Source organism: Desarmillaria tabescens, assembly GCF_030435595.1.
Source record: "Desarmillaria tabescens strain CCBAS 213 chromosome Unknown EV420scaffold_1, whole genome shotgun sequence".
Taxonomy (NCBI): Eukaryota; Fungi; Basidiomycota; class Agaricomycetes; order Agaricales; family Physalacriaceae; genus Desarmillaria; species Desarmillaria tabescens.
The window spans coordinates 986174-1003053 of NW_026848300.1; the positions used below are offsets into that span (position 1 = coordinate 986174).

Genomic DNA, 16880 nt, shown 5'->3' on the forward strand with positions numbered 1-16880 from the left:
TCTCATCTTGAAACATTTCTTGGCGCCGTCCTTCCGTTTCTGATGCTTAACCAAGTATACTATCCACTGCGAGTCCATGCAATCAAAGGCTGCCTCATGCAAGGTAACACCCGTTTCAAGTGCGGGTATCGCACCTTCAGGCTTGCGGTGATATTTCAATTAACGGGAACACTAAGCCGACGGTTAGTTCGTTGCGCCCACAACTAGTCACATACCTGGCCGATGTCGTGGCACACCTTCCAATGTCTGGACAATCAATGGGCGCTGATAGGCATCTATCACCCGTCCGTATCCAGGCCAAATAAAATATGTGTCATCAACTAGGAGCGCGACTTGCGTGCGACCTTTAAGCGGTGTCGAAAAATTCAAACTAGCGCACGGCACTTTCCGGGACGAGTTTGCCCTAACGCTTTTGATTCAAACAAGCATCCACAGCCACCAGGTCCAAATTCCGTCAACCATTCGGATTCCTTCATTTACCAAGTGTCAAATCTTCCATGCATGACGGAAAACGGAGAAAATGATGCGTTCATCGGGTGCTGGGGCAGAAATTCTGTATCCCAAGTGCCAAATGTTCTCGCGGTTTTGAGATGTTCTCCCATGACCGTGACGTGTGGGAGGAAGGCTGGATCACACTCATGTGCTATGTTTCCTGGCTTTCGGTACCGACATCTTTTTTTCAAGTTGGTTGTGACGTTGTCCCCCACGAACATCGGATGCCCCTGCAGACTTAATATCGCATCTACTCCGGCTTTTACTTGCGTGGGTTTTCCAGGGGAGGCGGACTTCATTGCTTAGCGCCGTGAACCACTAGGATGACTGCATTGCTTGCTGCGTCAGAGATCACATATTTGCCTCAAAGTCTTGGCTTGAGAAGTCAATATCTCTGTCTCCGCGTCTCATTGGTGTTCCCCTGCGTCGGTATCATGCTCAACTCGATTCATTGGTTTGTGTTGGAATAATTGTACTCTTTCTTGAGAATGCACGGTTGCGCAATCTCACAATTCGATATCCTAGAGTATAAAGGAGCTAGTTGCAAACCGTCTTAAACTACTCTTGAATTCGGTTCAAGTATGCTCAAACATCTGGCTCTTGTTATCCTCATCGTCGTGGACCTTGCGCCCCTGGTTTGCGCGGGTCAAGTTCGCTATGACTTGGTCATAGGGAATGCTATTGCATCTCCTGACGGTTTTGAGCGCAAGCAAGTCAAGTCTTTACAAATGTTCATCTGTTTCCTAACACGCAGAGTTAGCTCCGTTTTGGCTGGGTTCACCTCAGAAACATTGCAATATCCTGGGCCCCTTATCACGGCGAAGAAAGGCGATGTTATCACGGTCAGTTGATGCTTCTGCTATCCTTAGGCTCAGTCCTCATGTAATGTCACGATCAGGTTAACGTCAAGAATGAACTGACGAACCCAAACATGCGTGCGAGTACGAGTATTGTGCGTATCCCTTCGTTGACCACTATCGTTACAATATTTCGACCCATTTTTGACGCGTCAGAACTGGAGTGGGCTTTTACAACTTGGCCATCCTGAATTTGATGGTACCAGTTTCGTGACGCAGTGCCCAATCGCACCTAACACGTCTTTCACGTATACCATCGACACCGGGAACCAAGCGGGAACGTTTTTATATCGCTCAGGCCTTGGAGTTCAATACGTTGATGGTTTGAGGTATGTCCCTTTTCTCAGAAAACATAAATTGCTGAGAATCCCCTTCAGGGGCCCTTTAATTATATATGGTATGATCATGCCTATTTTCATCCTGCAACGCGCTATACTCGCAATGTAGATCCCAAAGATCCTCATCTTCATTTATATGATGTCGACGATGACTCCACTATCTTCCAGCTCGGAGAATGGTACCATGGATTTTCTACCGACGATTTCAACATCTTTCAGGAAACAGAAAGCATTCCGTGAGTGGCGTACTGCGGCTTGATTTAGCTTCCGGTCGATCCTCCTTTTCGTAGGATCTATGACGCTGGACTCATCAACGGAGTTGGTCGAATGCAGGGTACATTCGTATCATTTTCATCATGCGAGACTATCTAACGTCACTTAGGTGGACCTGATGTCCCATTCGGAGTGTTTAATGTTGTTTCTGGTACTCGTTACCGTCTCAGGCTGATCAGCAATGCTCCTCGCGCTGTTTTTGGATTCTTCATTGACCAACATAACCTGACGGTCATTGAAGAAGATGGTATCTCTACTGAGCTCGTCGAAGTTGAAGGCTTAGAGGTCTACCGTAAGTGATCTAGATTTCAGCCGTTAAAAATTTGTCACTGACTCTTGTATATAGCCGGTGCGTCAACCCTGCCTCGTGCCGCTCTTTGATTTTATTCTTATCAGCCATCTGCAGGTCAGCGATACTCGGTCGTATTCGCCGCCGATCAGGTACGGATTCTTACCTGGTCATTCAATTTCATCAGGATGCCAACGTAAAACAACAGCCCGTTGGAAACTACTGGCTTAGGTCTTTCCCCCGTGGTGGAACTCAAACGAAGAACCCCAACTGTTCGTGTACTTCTTGGTGTGAAAAATCCTCCGACTAACGGAAAGCAGTGAATGCTACCCTTTCCAGAGGTATCGTTCGTTATGCCGGTGCTCCCATCGAAGACCCGATAACCCCCCAGGCAAATGTCACTTTGTTGAAGGAAACACAGCTCCACGTGTGTGCCATATTCTTTCATTTTGCGTTAAGCGATGCCGATGCCCTGATTTCATAGCCTCTGATCAATCCTGGAAGCGTAAGCGACGTTCCTTAGAGCAATGAAAGGCACGGAATATAATTTCATTGCAGCCAGGGGGTCCTGACGCGGAGCCGGACGTTAATATTACGTTGAATTTCACTACGGTACATACTTCAATGGTGCTCTCACAGGTTTTCTTAAACCGCTAACGGCCCAATACAATAGGGTGCTACAGCGGTACGCTGAAGAGGATTTGCTCAGTCTTTCATCTAATACAGCATTTTAGACAGATCCACTAGACACATGGCGTATCAACGATATCTCCTACAAGGACCCGTCCGTCCCTACGCTGACCCAGATCATGAATAACAACGACACTTTCCCCGAAGACAGTAACATCATAGCCCTTCCGCCGAACGCTCTAGTACAAATGGTGATGCCCTTGGGCGAAGATGGTGGCGGACATCCTATGCACATTCACGGGGTAGATTTCTTATCTGAAATGCGTGTCCAGGACTTCTAACGCGCCCATTTCGCAGACCACATTTGATGTTATTCAGCCCGGGGACTCCGGTGGAGTAAAGAACTTTATCAATCCATCTAGGAGAGATGTCATCCCCGTTATTGGAGATACAACAATTATTAGGTTCCGGACGCCTGCTGTTGGTGCGTGTGATCTTTAACAAATACACGAGTTGACTAACGCCTATTCCGCCGGACCGGGAAAAGGTGTTTTGCATGTACATTGGTGAGCTAGCCTTCTCGGCTTCAATGTGCTTCATAATTCACAGGTGCATACTTACTTCACAGCCATATCATCTGGCACGCGTTGGCTGGTCTCCAAATGACGCTTATCACTGATCCCGACGTGATCCGAGAGAGGGTTAGGCCAAGTCCTGAATGGAATGGCTTGTGCAGCAAGTACAATAGTCTCGCAGCGGAACTACAGTGATGCATTAGCAACCTGCGTAGTCCGAGACTAACAAATTTTTTGACAAGTTCTTAGTGTATTAGCTGTGGAATATATGATATCTTGCTTCTGATGCGCTTCGAATGTGCTAGTTACCAAGGTATCCAATAAGGAGTCTTCTCAAAGAAAGATTTTCCTGCCGGGCCTACATACCTCAGCCGTGGCGGCAGTAGTGATGCGTGAGTGACGTGTTCATCACGTGCATTTCTGATTATGTAAGTATGCCACGTCCACCTTTGGTAGGAAATTTAGCTGAGGACTGCCACACTCTTCGTTTTCTCTATCATGAGCGGTTGTGAGTAGAGATATACTTTTCAATATTCGATTTCTGACATGTCTTTTGCATAGTTCGGTTTCTGAATCTCGTCCGTCCTTTCCTGCCTATCCTTCCAGAGGTCTCCTCGCCCGATCGCAAAGTGCGTAGCCGGACATGTTGTGGAGATATACAACTCAAGCCATTTGCAGGTTCCATTCAACCAAAAAGTATTATGGACGGCTGTTAGTCTTTTAATTTTCTTGGTGTGCTCCCAGGTGCCCCTCTACGGAATCATGTCGTCGGACTCGTCGGACCCTCTTTATTGGCTGCGAACTATCCTCGCCTCGAACCGTGGAACCTTAATGGAATTGGGAATCAGTCCCATCGTCACATCTGGAATGATCATGCAATTACTCGCCGGTGCGAACTTGATTGAGGTCGACTTCAGCTTGAAGGAGGATCGTGCTTTGTTTTCGGGCGCACAGAAACGTGAGTGATCTAGAAAGCGCGATCATACCTTTGCTTACATTTTCTGTAGTTTTTGCTCTTATCATCTCGTTCGGACAGGCGACCGTGTATGTCCTTACAGGTCTATACGGTCAACCAAAGGACCTCGGCGCAGGCGTCTGTCTTCTTCTCATGATCCAATTGGTTGTCGCCGCCCTTATCGTCATTCTCCTCGATGAGCTCTTACAAAAGGGCTACGGCCTTGGATCCGGTATCTCACTCTTTATCGCTACCAACATTTGCGAATCCATCGTCTGGAAAGCCTTTTCGCCCACCACTGTCAACACTGGACGTGGTCCAGAGTTTGAAGGCGCTATTGTCGCGCTCTTCCATCTTCTGTTCACCTGGAATGACAAGGGTCGTGCACTGCGCGAGGCTTTCTGGAGAGATCGCCTCCCCAACGTGATGAACCTCATTGCCACCATCGTCGTCTTCGCCGCTGTCATCTATCTCCAAGGTTTCAGGATTGAGATTCCTGTCAAGAGCAACCGGTTCCGCGGCCAACGTGGCTCCTACCCCGTTAAATTATTCTACACTTCGAACATGCCTATCATGTTGGAGTCCGCTTTGACGTCAAATGTGTTCATCATCTCTCAGATGCTCGCCTCGAGGTTCCCTAGTAACTTCTTCGTAAAGCTTTTGGGTGTCTGGGAGGTTAGTGTTCATACATACCATCCCATCTCATTTTCAATACTGATTGGCGCGTCATAGCCCATGGAGAACTCACCTCAACTTGCAGCTACCTCCGGCATCGCGTACTATATGTCCCCACCGCATGACTTGAAAGAGGCCATCCTCGATCCCATCCACACTGCCGTCTACATTACCTTCATGCTCTCTGCCTGTGCTTTATTCTCTAAGACATGGATAGAAGTATCCGGCTCCGGACCCCGAGATGTCGCCAAACAACTCAAGGATCAACAAATGGTTAGATAGCTCTTCTGAGAATTCCCATTTCTCGTAACTCATGCCGTATCTTTCAGGTCATGGCTGGTCACCGAGAGGGCTCCATGTACAAGGAATTGAAACGTGTCATCCCCACCGCCGCTGCATTCGGTGGCGCCATTCTTGGTCTTCTATCTGTTGCTGCCGATTTAATGGGTGCGATTGGAAGTGGAACTGGTATTCTGATGGCCGTCACCATTATCTATAGCTGTGAGCCGCTCTTCTCGCAATCATAGCTATATATTTGCTAATACCATGCGTATTTTTTTAGACTGGGAGATAGGAATGAGGGTAAGGCACTGGTTGTTTGGTGTTTGTTCGATAACTAATTTACTTCCAGGAATCCGGAGGTCCCGAAATGGCCGCGCTCGGGGATCTGCTGTAATTTTATCGTAGTAGTGAATGGAGTCAAAATAAGGATGGGCGCTCCGACAGAAAAATCCCTATTATTACCCGGCGTGAAACTTGGTCTTTTACGGGCATTTCCTTTGTAAAATTGCATGATTCCGAACGCAGACTAATGGCCGAACTCTTTGTCATGTTGAGATTAACAGTATCATCGCGTGGGTTTCTCGGGTTTCTATTCAAGGAGCATGGTACCGAGCCTATGAGAAACCTTGACATCCAAGCGGCGCAGACTTGGATAATGATTCGAATTGGTTATCAAGATTGGACATGCATTACTTCAAGTCATTAGTGGTGAGATCAGATTCAATGGGCAATCAACAGCACTTTTTCGGTCTTGATTTTGTGGCGGTTCTAATTACAGAGTTGTATTTACCGCGATGCTTTGTATGACGCGTTCTAGTGCCTGACTGGGACTTCAACTTCAGCAGAGCGTAATAGATAAGAAAGAGGCTTCCATTGCACGTCAGCCAGTCAGCTGTAGCATTTTTAAGTAGTATTATATTTACATTACGAGAACTCAACTACAGGCTCGCTAACAGCTTCTCCGTATTGATTTTTGAAGAACAAAATATCACCCTCATCCTCAACGAATATGCACTGAGTGAATGATCTCCATAAAGCGAATAGGACACCCTGCTAATCATCAGATCGATAATTCAGTACGCCCGACTATGCCACTGACCGTAGAGTCGTAGTTGTAATACTCGCCGAGTACAGGCTTGATTGCTTCCGTCACCTCAGGAAGGTTATCTAGATTAAGGATTCTAAGTTGCAGAAGGAAACGTCGAAAAGACAGATAAGCTTACAGAAGGGTACAGTGACAAAAAAGTGGTGGGCTAAGTGGTCGGTGCTGATCTATATCGGGCTGTGAGCGCATGAAGACCGTTGCTCATACAAAAAACGCACATTGTGAAGGAGAACCCTGCCGACCCATCCGAACAAGGGGCGATCTACCGTTGCCAAGGCTCCGCGAGCAAATGTCCATTGATCCTGAGGAGACGAATTAGCGTGGGTAATAAGAGCGGCTGACCACTCACGCCTCGATAATAAGGAATCGTGGGATCGCTATGTTGCAGATATGTGAACATGACCATCCTGGTAAGTCGATTAATCAGGAAACCGAAAAGACGAATTTCGGTGATAACATACCAGTTATGCTGGAACTGCTCAACCATTAGAATCAGAGCATGCGAATATGTCGAGATGATTACTTACAAGCCAAGGCATGAAATAAAATTTGGCGACAGATGTCCAACCAGATGTGTAGGTCAACAACGTTAAAATAGACAGCATGGTACCGATGGCGATGTTTGACACGATGATCGATCGGCCTTCTCGTCATTAGCAGGAGATGGGGACAGAGGTGCAATCCGACTTACGTTCTTCGGGTTTGAATAACAGGGACGAAGGCTTATAATGCTACAGGCCGAGTTTTAGTTTAACCACAAAAGAAGACGACCAGGACTTACACTTGTCCACGCCGGATATTTCGCATTTCCTTTCCGATTATGTCTAAAACATTTTTAAGTTTTGATGTGAGGATGTAAAATGTCAAAAAATCCGCACAAAAGATATAATTGAAAGCCGCTGGGACTGGTTCAGCGCGACGTCGGTTTGATAGAAATGATGACAGCTCACAAGAATTGGCGCACAAATAATTTGAAGAGTGTAAAGGCCGGGGTTTCTTCCAATACTTCGGCGTAGTCCATTCGGACGGCTACCTTTCCATCTGGAAGTTCGAAATCTTTGCGCGTAGGAGGCATGTAAGTCTCGTCCCGGTCCATATGATTAGTCCCTTTCTAAAAGCAACGAGAAATCGTACGAGAAGGAAAATAAGAGAAGGGTCGTGCTTACATGGTGTGAACGGTGTGTTGCGCGCCATGCGTAGTACGGTGTCAATACAAACGTATGGAGCACTATACCGACAACGGAATTGACGATGCGGTATGAGGAGATGGCATCATGGCCAGCCTGATGGTAACGCCTATAAGAAATAGAGCAAGCCAGGTTGTGATGCGCCACATACTTCATGCCCTGCAATATTAAAGGGTATGAGCACATACACATCAACGCTAAACTGACGGCATGAAATTACCGAGACACCAAATGCCTGCGAAAGCGAAGCCTTGCCACGCCCAAAATGTGAGCCAAAGGAAAGCAGATATGAGACTATGAAGAGGTCTCATCAAACTGTCGTCAGAGTCGCCGACGAGGAATTGGGAAATGCCATCGATTTTAGTGGCAAAGAGATGGAAGGCGTAGGTTATGGCCAGATGCTTGAACACATAGAACAGTCCCCAGAATGTAGAAACTTCGAAGAGATGTTTTGGTACCGCATCGCGAACATCCTTAAGCGTCACATTCGGGGGGCTGAAGGTAGTAGACCTCTTCCTGCGCGCCTCGTATTCAGGACCGTCTTGGAAGATCTGATACCAATACATAGTAGCTGGAAAGACGGAGTGGGGAAAGATGAAACCTGTTTGTCACGTATATATAGGCCTGGCCAATAATTGATTAAACTTGGATTGGGAATCATTAAAGATCCTCCGTCGAACCTTAGGTAAAGAAAAGAGCATGGTCCGGCCATGAAGGACATGTCGTCGGAATTATCCATAATGATATGATCGGCGAAGGAACCACTGCCATTCCGCCTATCAATTCGTCCAGCGACGAACATTAATTTCGGATTAGACTGCATGGTCAGCATGGCCTTCAGGTCCCAGGGAGCTGGAATGATACCATCGATAAAAGGCTGCATTTTTCCAGGAAAAGCAATGCAGTAAAAGTCGGGGTCAGAACGAAATGTAAGCAAGCGGGAAGTTAGTGTAAGATTCAATGGATCTCAGGTGGCAGAATGTCAACGCCACTTAGACTTTTCCTGCCGTTCGGGTGTGCGGTCCGGTACATCATTCAGGCGGAGACCGAAAAACGTTCACCAATGCGGCGATACCCGGCGTCGGGAACACTACCATCCATCAGAGGTATGCTCCTGCCATTGCGACCCTGATAGGTATTGAGGCAGTTTGCAGTGCTTTTCTACATTTTTCAGCTCCGTTACACCTTTCATGCTGCCCTCTGGCATAACTCCCGTTTTCGACGCGCAACAATGCTATTATTGCTAAGTACTATTGCTAAGGACCGGTCGGCAAGTTCGCCGGTGGACTCAAGCCCATTTGGTTTGACGCGATTACTAGCCGACAATTCACTAGGTAAGGTACATCACTGTTGTCAGAGTTATTCAATTGAGATTGTGGAGTGACTATATGTTAGCTTAGCCCGGATTACTTCGGTCAAATTGCAGCCTAGATGCTAAGTTGCCCGTTTCTTGGGTTCTCTATTCGTTGTTGCGTGGTCGTTGTGAACTGTTTCTCACGACGTCAGAACTCCGACCAAAACGATTGACGAGAAACTGAGACGCTTCGCAGTCTCAAAACCGACCATCGGTACAGCAACTCCTCCAATTTTCGTGTTCCTAGACTTGTCACAGGATCCCAGCCTGGCACAGAATCAAATCCCGGTTCTACACCCTTGATTGCCGCCCGTGGTTATATCATACACGGCACCAGCAAGCTACGGATGATACAGCTACAACGGTGATTCAACATCTCTTCTTAGCACCGCGGGCTCACGCTGGCGCTTACTGCAGAATTGATGAAACCAATAGTCGGTTTTACCCTCCGCGATACGCGCATCGTTGATTAGCCTCAAGATAGCACCAACATCTGGTGTTGAGGCCGATGTCCCGTAAACCAGAGCGACCCTAAAGTTAGCCATGGCAACATATCTTGCTCTAGTGCCTCATGAACTAAAGAGGCGACCCTACTCATTCGCGGAGATATCCGGGAACCCACGACTCTTCCCGAAAAAATGAATACGCTAAAGGTTCACGGGCGCACTAGGACTTATCCCGGTCGCGTTCCATTTACTTCTATCGTATCTCATAGATGGGGCATATTCAGACACTTTACAGCATCGCTCTGGTATGCTAGGATCTTGAACACATTCGAGAAGCGCTCTTCATCGAAGATGACTTCTTTTCAAGCAGATTCTTTTTAATGCATTTACGAAGTCGACCTATCAACCGCTTCGCTTCCTACAGGACACGGAACAATCATTGTTGCAGCCACGTTTGTAATCTATGGACAAGCGACCGGTACGGATTGAAACTTTCCCGGTACTCTCTTGTCCCCTCTCGATACTGCCTCGGCTTGTACGTGTGTCGCCGAAATCTGCGCAGGCCATTCAAGTATAGCCCGTTATTTCTTGTCTTCCAAATCGAGAACGGCAAATATACTTTCAAGTCACCTACCGGCAGCACCACTATCCTCCGACGGAAAGAACACAGATACATCAGCTCCAGTTTAGCTGCCGTTCGGGATTCGGGGATTGAAGACGCAATCGAGACTTTATCTTTCCATTTACTTCACACTGAGGGTCGCTTTCGTTATACCTATACGAAGTCGAGATCACGTTCCCAGGCCTCCTAGATTCATAAGCCTAGTGGCTGTTTGATCATTACCTATGACCAGATGTCGAGACCGACCTTCGTATCCTGCAGGTCTAGTATCCGGATGCAATGAGGCCATCGCCACCACAGTAAGATGCATCAAGCGAGTGTTGAATGATCCGCCTGCCTTGCGACGTCAGCCATTGCACGACAGAGTAAGGTTAGACTCGTCATCGATGACATTGCCGACCTGGTATAACTGCACGCTTTCCCTGTCACAACCTCCATCGCATACTTGAGGTACAGATTTGATTCCCCGTTCAAACCCGCGTTAACTCGTTTCAACAAAGTCTATCTCGCATCCGATGAAAGGTAGAGAACTTAAACGCACATACACTCTATCGATACTCCTTTCCAGGTTGGAAGCCTCTTGTTAGCCTATTCTCGGCAGAAAAATTTCCCAAAGGCGTGTCGAGGTCGCTCTGGACATCGCCTTTGAGAGTGCATTCCACTATGCGCTGACATTAATACTAATTAAAGATTAGTGAGATCCTCATGCCATCTTTCAGTTGTTCTTTTCGGGGACAGCTGGCGTATAACGATCCCGTAGACCGAGGACATACGGATGTAACTATACATGCGCTGTACAATCTCCGAGCTGTGATACTCTGTCCAGGCCAACATATTTCGTTTTGGCATCGGACCGGTATTACATAGTATTCGCTTTGCAACGCAAAGGGTCATCAGGACAAAATCAACATGGGGTGCGTGGGGTGCGACGTACGAACGGAGGGAATATTCCGCTGTTGCTTTAAAACTTTAAATCGACATCACGGACTGGACAGAAGGGGAAATTTGGCCTACGGACGTGATCGTCTCGGCTATCGCTCTTCCATACCTAGAACTTACATTTCAACAGAACTGTGCCAATTCCGTATTCCGGCTAAGGTCCCTCGGGCCTTTGTAGCGGGAGAACCCTCCATTCCGCTCCTCTTGAACAATTTGGCGCTTCGATTCTCTCAGCTGTGGTCGGCGCTATAAAATGTCTCTGCGACGCGCTGCGTATCTCAGTGATTAGGGAGTGGGGGCTCGAAATGCTCAGGAGCGTGCGATATTGAGTAGATGGCACAAACACCCAAAGGAAGAATGCACTTGAAGGCAGATGCTATTTGGGGTGGCAAAGGTTCGTGGACGTCATGGGCTGATACTGAGGGGCTTGCAGCCAACTTCCAAGAGGGCGAACAGACTGGTTGGAAAGCGCATCCCAACTGTCTACGGTCTCATCGCAATGCTCTGCCTCGTCTCCGTATCTGTGGATTCACGAGCGAAGTAATCGGAGTCGCTGCCGCCTTTTACCTAAAAACCGGGATTAACACGTACATAGTGGCTCCTGAAGTGGGGAAGACCTGTCTGTCCTCCTTTCCTCTTCCTTCCAGCTCTCCAGCTTCTGGTCAGTATGCATAATTCTATCTGCAGCATCTCTTGGAGAGGAACGCAGTGTGCGTATCGGACACAAGCAAGAAGTCACTTCCCGTGTACCCGGCTTATTTTCAGGACCTTATTTCCTATATTCATGTCGAGACAAGGTGTTAATTTTCAAGTCCAAAAAACGGTCTTATGCTTATTTTCTGGTTAGATCATTTCGAATTCTGTATCTGTGTCGGGGCTTGACTTGATGGACTCATTTTGCCGCTTTATTCCCGACAACCAGGGCTTCAATCAAGAAACGAACAAAACATCTTTTTTTCGACTGAAGAAATGCTTGCAGATCTGTCAAAAGCCGCCAAATGATGTCATACTTGCGCTCTCCTCCGCACAATATCCGACGGAACATTCAAGACTTCATATAAGACCCCATTCACAGCAGATTGCAAACTGAGGTCGCGCTGAATCTCGTTCACTCTTTGCCCATCACACTCTTTCACCAAAATGCTGACTCTCTTCAACGCATTCGTGCCCCTCCTTCTCGTGGCGTCTGCATTTGCAATCGAGAACACGGTCTACATAATCACCAATGCGGAGACACCATCTCTTCATCGTCCGGGTTTGACGCCTATAGGGCATCATAGAGCAGGTCACTGCATTCCAGAGGTTAGCATCTTTCTTCGTGGTTACTTCGAGAAACTGAGGCAGTTTAGGTTTTTGGTAACCTCAGTCTAGGCTTCATTGCCTCATGCACGCCGAACAGTGATACGGGTACCTGCATTCCCGCCGTGGCAACTGCAGCACCTCTCGCAAATAGTCTCGGAATGGGAATTGATACTTCCTGGTAGGTTCCATTTGTAACTCAACCCTGCATCGCCGTTAATTGTCCTTCTTAGCGGCACAGGAGAAGAATCAGACGATGACTGTGTACACAACCTTTTGCATACATATGCAAAGACCAGTTCTGCGCCTATTCTTTTGGTCTGGGTTCGTATATTGTATATTTTCCTGGCCCATGACGTCCTCTAATTGTTGACAGGATGCTGCTGCCATGGATGACCTTCTGGAAAATCTCGGCATGGAACTACCTGATGCCGATAACGAAGATGACGAGGATGACGAGGAAGGCCAGGAGGAAGAGGCCGTTGGAACACAGTAAGAATGGTCCTGTCTCGTCGGTCTCTTGTTCCTAATTCTATCTCCAGCCCAGATGTAATTTTGACGAAAATCAAGGGATCCAAGCTGGCAGAATCCTCCATGAATTGTACTGGTATAGACGGTACCGCTGACGGCTCTGACACAATTGTGTACACGCCGTCTCACTCACGACGCCGTCGTTCACTTCACCGGCGTCGTTTCTCTTCTGAGTCGTTTAAGACTCACTGGGATTTGGGACGCTCCACCTAGGTGATATTGAAGGTCTTTCATTAGATATTAACACTGTTTGATATCGTATACCTTACTATTAGACTATCGTGCAAAGGACTTGATTCGGTACTCGTTGACTCCTGTATGTCAACGCGAAAGTGGCGTGGTTTGACAACAAACATCAATAACGCGGTCACGTCTTTTAAAGGGGTCTCTGTTGACGTCAATAATTTACCACCAAGACATCTTGTCATTTCTTATCCTTCTTCGCCGTTCAGTCCGCACTGCTCGAAATGTATCGCGGAGGCTTTGATTACTTGCACGAAGATATCTTCGGTTCTTCGGGCTATGAATACTTCAGCGGGGGCCTAGGAGACTCTGTAGACCGTCGTAGCTTTGCGTCCGTCTCGCAGCGAGTCCTTCGTGACTATGAGAATGTAATTGGCTTCTAAAGTGGCTACCTGTAAAATTGACTAATCAATCTAATCAGGCAGAGAGTGCTTTTCTTAAGCATCTCGTATCTGTCGACACTAGCAAGGGACCGGTTACAGAAGAGATCGTCAAATTCCACCTGGTTCCTGACATGCGAAAGAAGTTCAATAAGATGGTCAAGGAGCACGGATGCGTGTACGTTATCTGATAGCTGCTATACCATATGCACTCAGTTCTTCGCTTTAGCGCTACTCATCGGAAGCTGACAAGAGAAGAACAGGACCGGATTAATAAGAATCGTCGTTCCGTATGTCTTGGCCAATCCCCATTCTCCTTTCTTCTGCTCAACAGATAATATTAGTTGATGCATTTTTCGTCTGTCATGGTCTCTCCTGGTGCACAACAGGCGTATTTGCAAAAACACCCTGAACTCCGATCTACTTCGACCACTGCCACCGCCACCTCTACCACTCAGAATTCTATCTCCTTACAGAACACAATTAACAAGAAAAGAGGCGCTGATGAGGCGGCGCTGACTACTCCTGTTTCTACCAAGAAGGCCAAAGTCAACTAATTCCACGATAGCCACGGTTTCTCGTTCTAAGTTACTCACTGTTAGTTCCTACTTCCTTCACACCACGTTCTTTATGGGTATAAAACCTCTTTAGTTCACAATGTTCTGTATTGTCGTATGTATACTTCTCAATATTTCTACTTTTGCTGTGGATCAAAGTGTTCATTTATATAATCTACCCCACAGTCAGCAGTGTTTTGCAAAGTAAACTCCGTGGAGGAAGGGATGCAAAGTAGTATATCATTGAATTCGTCATGATAATGTCGTTAGTTTCGTGAGATAATAAAGTTCCCCCGCACGAGGTGCTAGTGAACTACATTCTGTTCCTCATGTCTCCTATCATATCAATTGACCACGGCCCACTGCTTTGTGTCTTCCGTTGTGAACGAATAGTACACGAGAAAGAATCATGGCGGCCGCACCGCAAAGCACCATTGCCTAGGAAACCCATCAACATCGTGAAATGGAGAGAGACATCAATAACTTACGCCGCAAAATGCGAGGCATCGACTCCAAGCATATGAATCGGGGTTATCAGTACGCAAAAGCGCTCCATCGATAGGCGACCCGAAGAGCATGAACAGACCAACACATGAGAAAGCCACGCCCATCCGCGTACTGTAGAAAGTGTTAAGCGGTGAGCTTCTCGTCAGAGTAGGAAATACTGACCCAAGTTCGCTGATATTCTTGGCTAGCAACGATATCAGAGAGGGAATAAGCGAATAGTCTGAGATGGGAGTAGATTATTTCATTTCGCAAGATTCATAACTGATAGCAGCACGTACATGAGCCGGAGAAGAATCCGTAGGCCAGTGCGAATACCACGATTCCCGCTACATCTTTGATATCGCTGCCAAGGAGAGCGAAGAGGAGAAAGGACGTGAAGGCGATGCAAGGAATGATCATATTGTATGGCCCAATATGGTCCGCGAAGAAGTTGGGAAGGAGGCGACCAAGGACACTCCCCGCATTTAGTATTGCAAGCTATTTGCCGACCGGTGAGAAATGAATGGTGTACGCATGTAAAGCTTACGCACGGTATAGAAAGCCCAGTTCGGATTGATTCCTTTGTCAATGGAGTAAAGCTGCAGATAGAAATCTGAACGAGAGGCATGTCAGTTTAAAAATAAGCAGCTAGAAGGTTCATGATGTACAAGGAAAGAAAAACCCCAAACAGACGAAGCATGCTCTAAATGTGTGGTTTTCAAAATCAGAGCCACTTCAATAGAATGAGATACGAGACCAACCCAATCACAGAAACCATAAAGGCACCATCCGTAAGGATGTCTTTCACAATGTGAATGTCACCACCTACGTGCGCACTACGAGCTCGCCGCGTCGTGCGCATCATCAAATTGGCACAGAAGAGCAGCGCTGCCACCACGCCACCCGTGGCCCGGATCGCGTTTGCGAATGACGTACGCTGCCCCAGTTGATTCAGCATAACAGGCCACACTATACCACCGCACGATGCACCCTGCGTAGCTGATCATCAACCACAATAATGACTAACAAGGAAGGCGTTTTACTAACCGTTACGGCAACACCAGTGGCAAACGCTCGACGTCTTTTAAAATGGTGGCCGATGATGCTGAGGGACGGAAGAAATAGAAGAGATTGACCAAGCCCGATTCCCACAGCTTGGGAAAGAAATACCTGTTTGAAGGCTTTAGTGATGATCTTATTCAGTATACGCAGAAAACTGACTTGGTAGTATTGGCCGTGATGCGTCAAAGACAGCATGAATGTACATACCACTTGGATGAAAGATCCGGCAGCAATCATGTAATGACTAGGAATAGAATGAACCCCGGGAATGTCGAAGCAGAGAAGACCATACAAATAACCAGAATCGAAGGCACGGCCAACGAGTATTCCAGGCGCATACTGCATGAAGAGCTGAAAGCTACCTATCCAACTGAAACGTAGCATGAGTATGATGAAACATGGGTAGAGAAACGTTGGAAACCTGATTTCAGATGGTGACTTTTGGGAAAGGAAGTCGCGAGTGTAATAGTCTTGATAAACGCCAAAGGCGCTGATATATCTGCAAGAAAGCTTAGCATCTATGGTGTTCGTAGGGCACTGGAAGCCGTGTACCCCAGTGTGCAGAACTGGATCATCCAGCTGTATCGCGACTGAATCAACTGGCCATGACCAAGTCGAGCCTCACTTACGATCCAGCAACAGTCATCCATGCCTGCATTCCCCCGTCCAGCGGTTCGGTGTTTTCGAGATCATTTTTTTCTGTATCTGAGGTCGTCGTGTGTGTCGTATAAGAACTATCGGACATATTGAACGTGAAGATTGAGAAAAGGTAGGGTGCTGCAGCCAGGAGAGATCAAGGCAGTAAAGCAAAGATCGCAGAGGGAAGAACGAGGCAGAGGGATGGATGCTTGTATTCTTAGATGGCGCCGCCATCGGGTCCATATGAAAACGCGGATAAGAAAGATCCCCCAAAAGTACACAAGTTCGAGAAAGGCGACTAGGCCGAGATGCCGATGTTGTTCTGGCGTCCAAAGAGAAGCCATCCGGCGTCGTAATGGACGACGGATGGACGGAGGAAGGCTATCAAAAAGGATTCGGGTCGTGACTGGAAACGAACTGTGGGGTCTAGAGGCCACGACTTGAGCGATGATAGCTACCAGGCGAACATCGCAGACGGTGCTCCGACAGCTTGTAAATATTTGCAGCTGAGGGAAGGGAAGATCCTGGGAGGGGAAGGAAGTCAACTGTCGCCTATACTTAGAAGTGCCGTAGTACTTCTGGACTTGAGCGGATGCCGCTGGTGCTGTTAGGGAGCGACCCGTTCGCCTGCCTATTTGACGTGTTAAATCAAATAAGGACACTA

The 16880-nt window shown here is 47.4% G+C and overlaps 5 protein-coding genes across 5 annotated transcripts; 3 read left to right on the plus strand and 2 right to left on the minus strand.

Moving 5' to 3' along the window:
- Window positions 1-932: 932 nt before the first annotated feature.
- On the plus strand, window positions 933-3745 carry EV420DRAFT_26652 (laccase). Its single transcript, XM_060481466.1, has 19 exons — window positions 933-1201; window positions 1253-1334; window positions 1391-1444; window positions 1506-1678; window positions 1727-1746; window positions 1797-1923; window positions 1978-2021; window positions 2070-2252; window positions 2307-2309; window positions 2367-2401; window positions 2458-2521; window positions 2570-2676; window positions 2734-2754; window positions 2808-2861; window positions 2923-2934; window positions 2984-3181; window positions 3237-3363; window positions 3427-3445; window positions 3508-3745. The coding sequence occupies exons 1-19, from the start codon at window positions 1074-1076 to the stop codon at window positions 3647-3649; spliced, it is 1593 nt and encodes a 530-aa protein (XP_060339156.1). The 5' UTR covers window positions 933-1073; the 3' UTR covers window positions 3650-3745.
- Window positions 3746-3906: 161 nt separating this feature from the next.
- On the plus strand, window positions 3907-6194 carry EV420DRAFT_1494105 (SecY subunit domain-containing protein). Its single transcript, XM_060470791.1, has 8 exons — window positions 3907-3962; window positions 4016-4083; window positions 4133-4412; window positions 4462-5084; window positions 5142-5357; window positions 5414-5585; window positions 5647-5666; window positions 5716-6194. The coding sequence occupies exons 1-8, from the start codon at window positions 3953-3955 to the stop codon at window positions 5758-5760; spliced, it is 1434 nt and encodes a 477-aa protein (XP_060339157.1). The 5' UTR covers window positions 3907-3952; the 3' UTR covers window positions 5761-6194.
- EV420DRAFT_1494116 (fatty acid desaturase-domain-containing protein) lies at window positions 6195-8630 on the minus strand. Its single transcript, XM_060470792.1, has 13 exons — window positions 8339-8630; window positions 7866-8282; window positions 7638-7767; window positions 7422-7582; window positions 7350-7370; window positions 7253-7295; window positions 7163-7202; window positions 6999-7114; window positions 6821-6946; window positions 6690-6773; window positions 6590-6638; window positions 6466-6533; window positions 6195-6416 (listed from the first exon to the last, which is right to left on the minus strand). Exons 2-13 carry the CDS (start codon window positions 8222-8224, stop codon window positions 6291-6293), a joined length of 1323 nt encoding a protein of 440 aa, XP_060339158.1. The 5' UTR covers window positions 8225-8282; window positions 8339-8630; the 3' UTR covers window positions 6195-6290.
- Window positions 8631-12159: 3529 nt separating this feature from the next.
- EV420DRAFT_1633778 (uncharacterized protein) lies at window positions 12160-13062 on the plus strand (the record flags this gene model as incomplete). The annotated part of the gene is made up of 5 exons (XM_060476232.1): window positions 12160-12321; window positions 12369-12499; window positions 12552-12642; window positions 12695-12810; window positions 12861-13062. 5 exons carry the CDS (start codon window positions 12160-12162, stop codon window positions 13060-13062), a joined length of 702 nt encoding a protein of 233 aa, XP_060339159.1.
- A 1306-nt stretch (window positions 13063-14368) lies between these two features.
- Window positions 14369-16322, minus strand: EV420DRAFT_1633780 (major facilitator superfamily domain-containing protein; the record flags this gene model as incomplete). The annotated part of the gene is made up of 13 exons (XM_060476233.1): window positions 14369-14467; window positions 14518-14647; window positions 14699-14756; window positions 14815-15013; window positions 15067-15128; window positions 15184-15218; window positions 15277-15506; window positions 15563-15685; window positions 15737-15821; window positions 15870-15947; window positions 15999-16076; window positions 16130-16156; window positions 16207-16322. 13 exons carry the CDS (start codon window positions 16320-16322, stop codon window positions 14369-14371), a joined length of 1320 nt encoding a protein of 439 aa, XP_060339160.1.
- Between the last annotated feature and the right edge of the window lie 558 nt (window positions 16323-16880).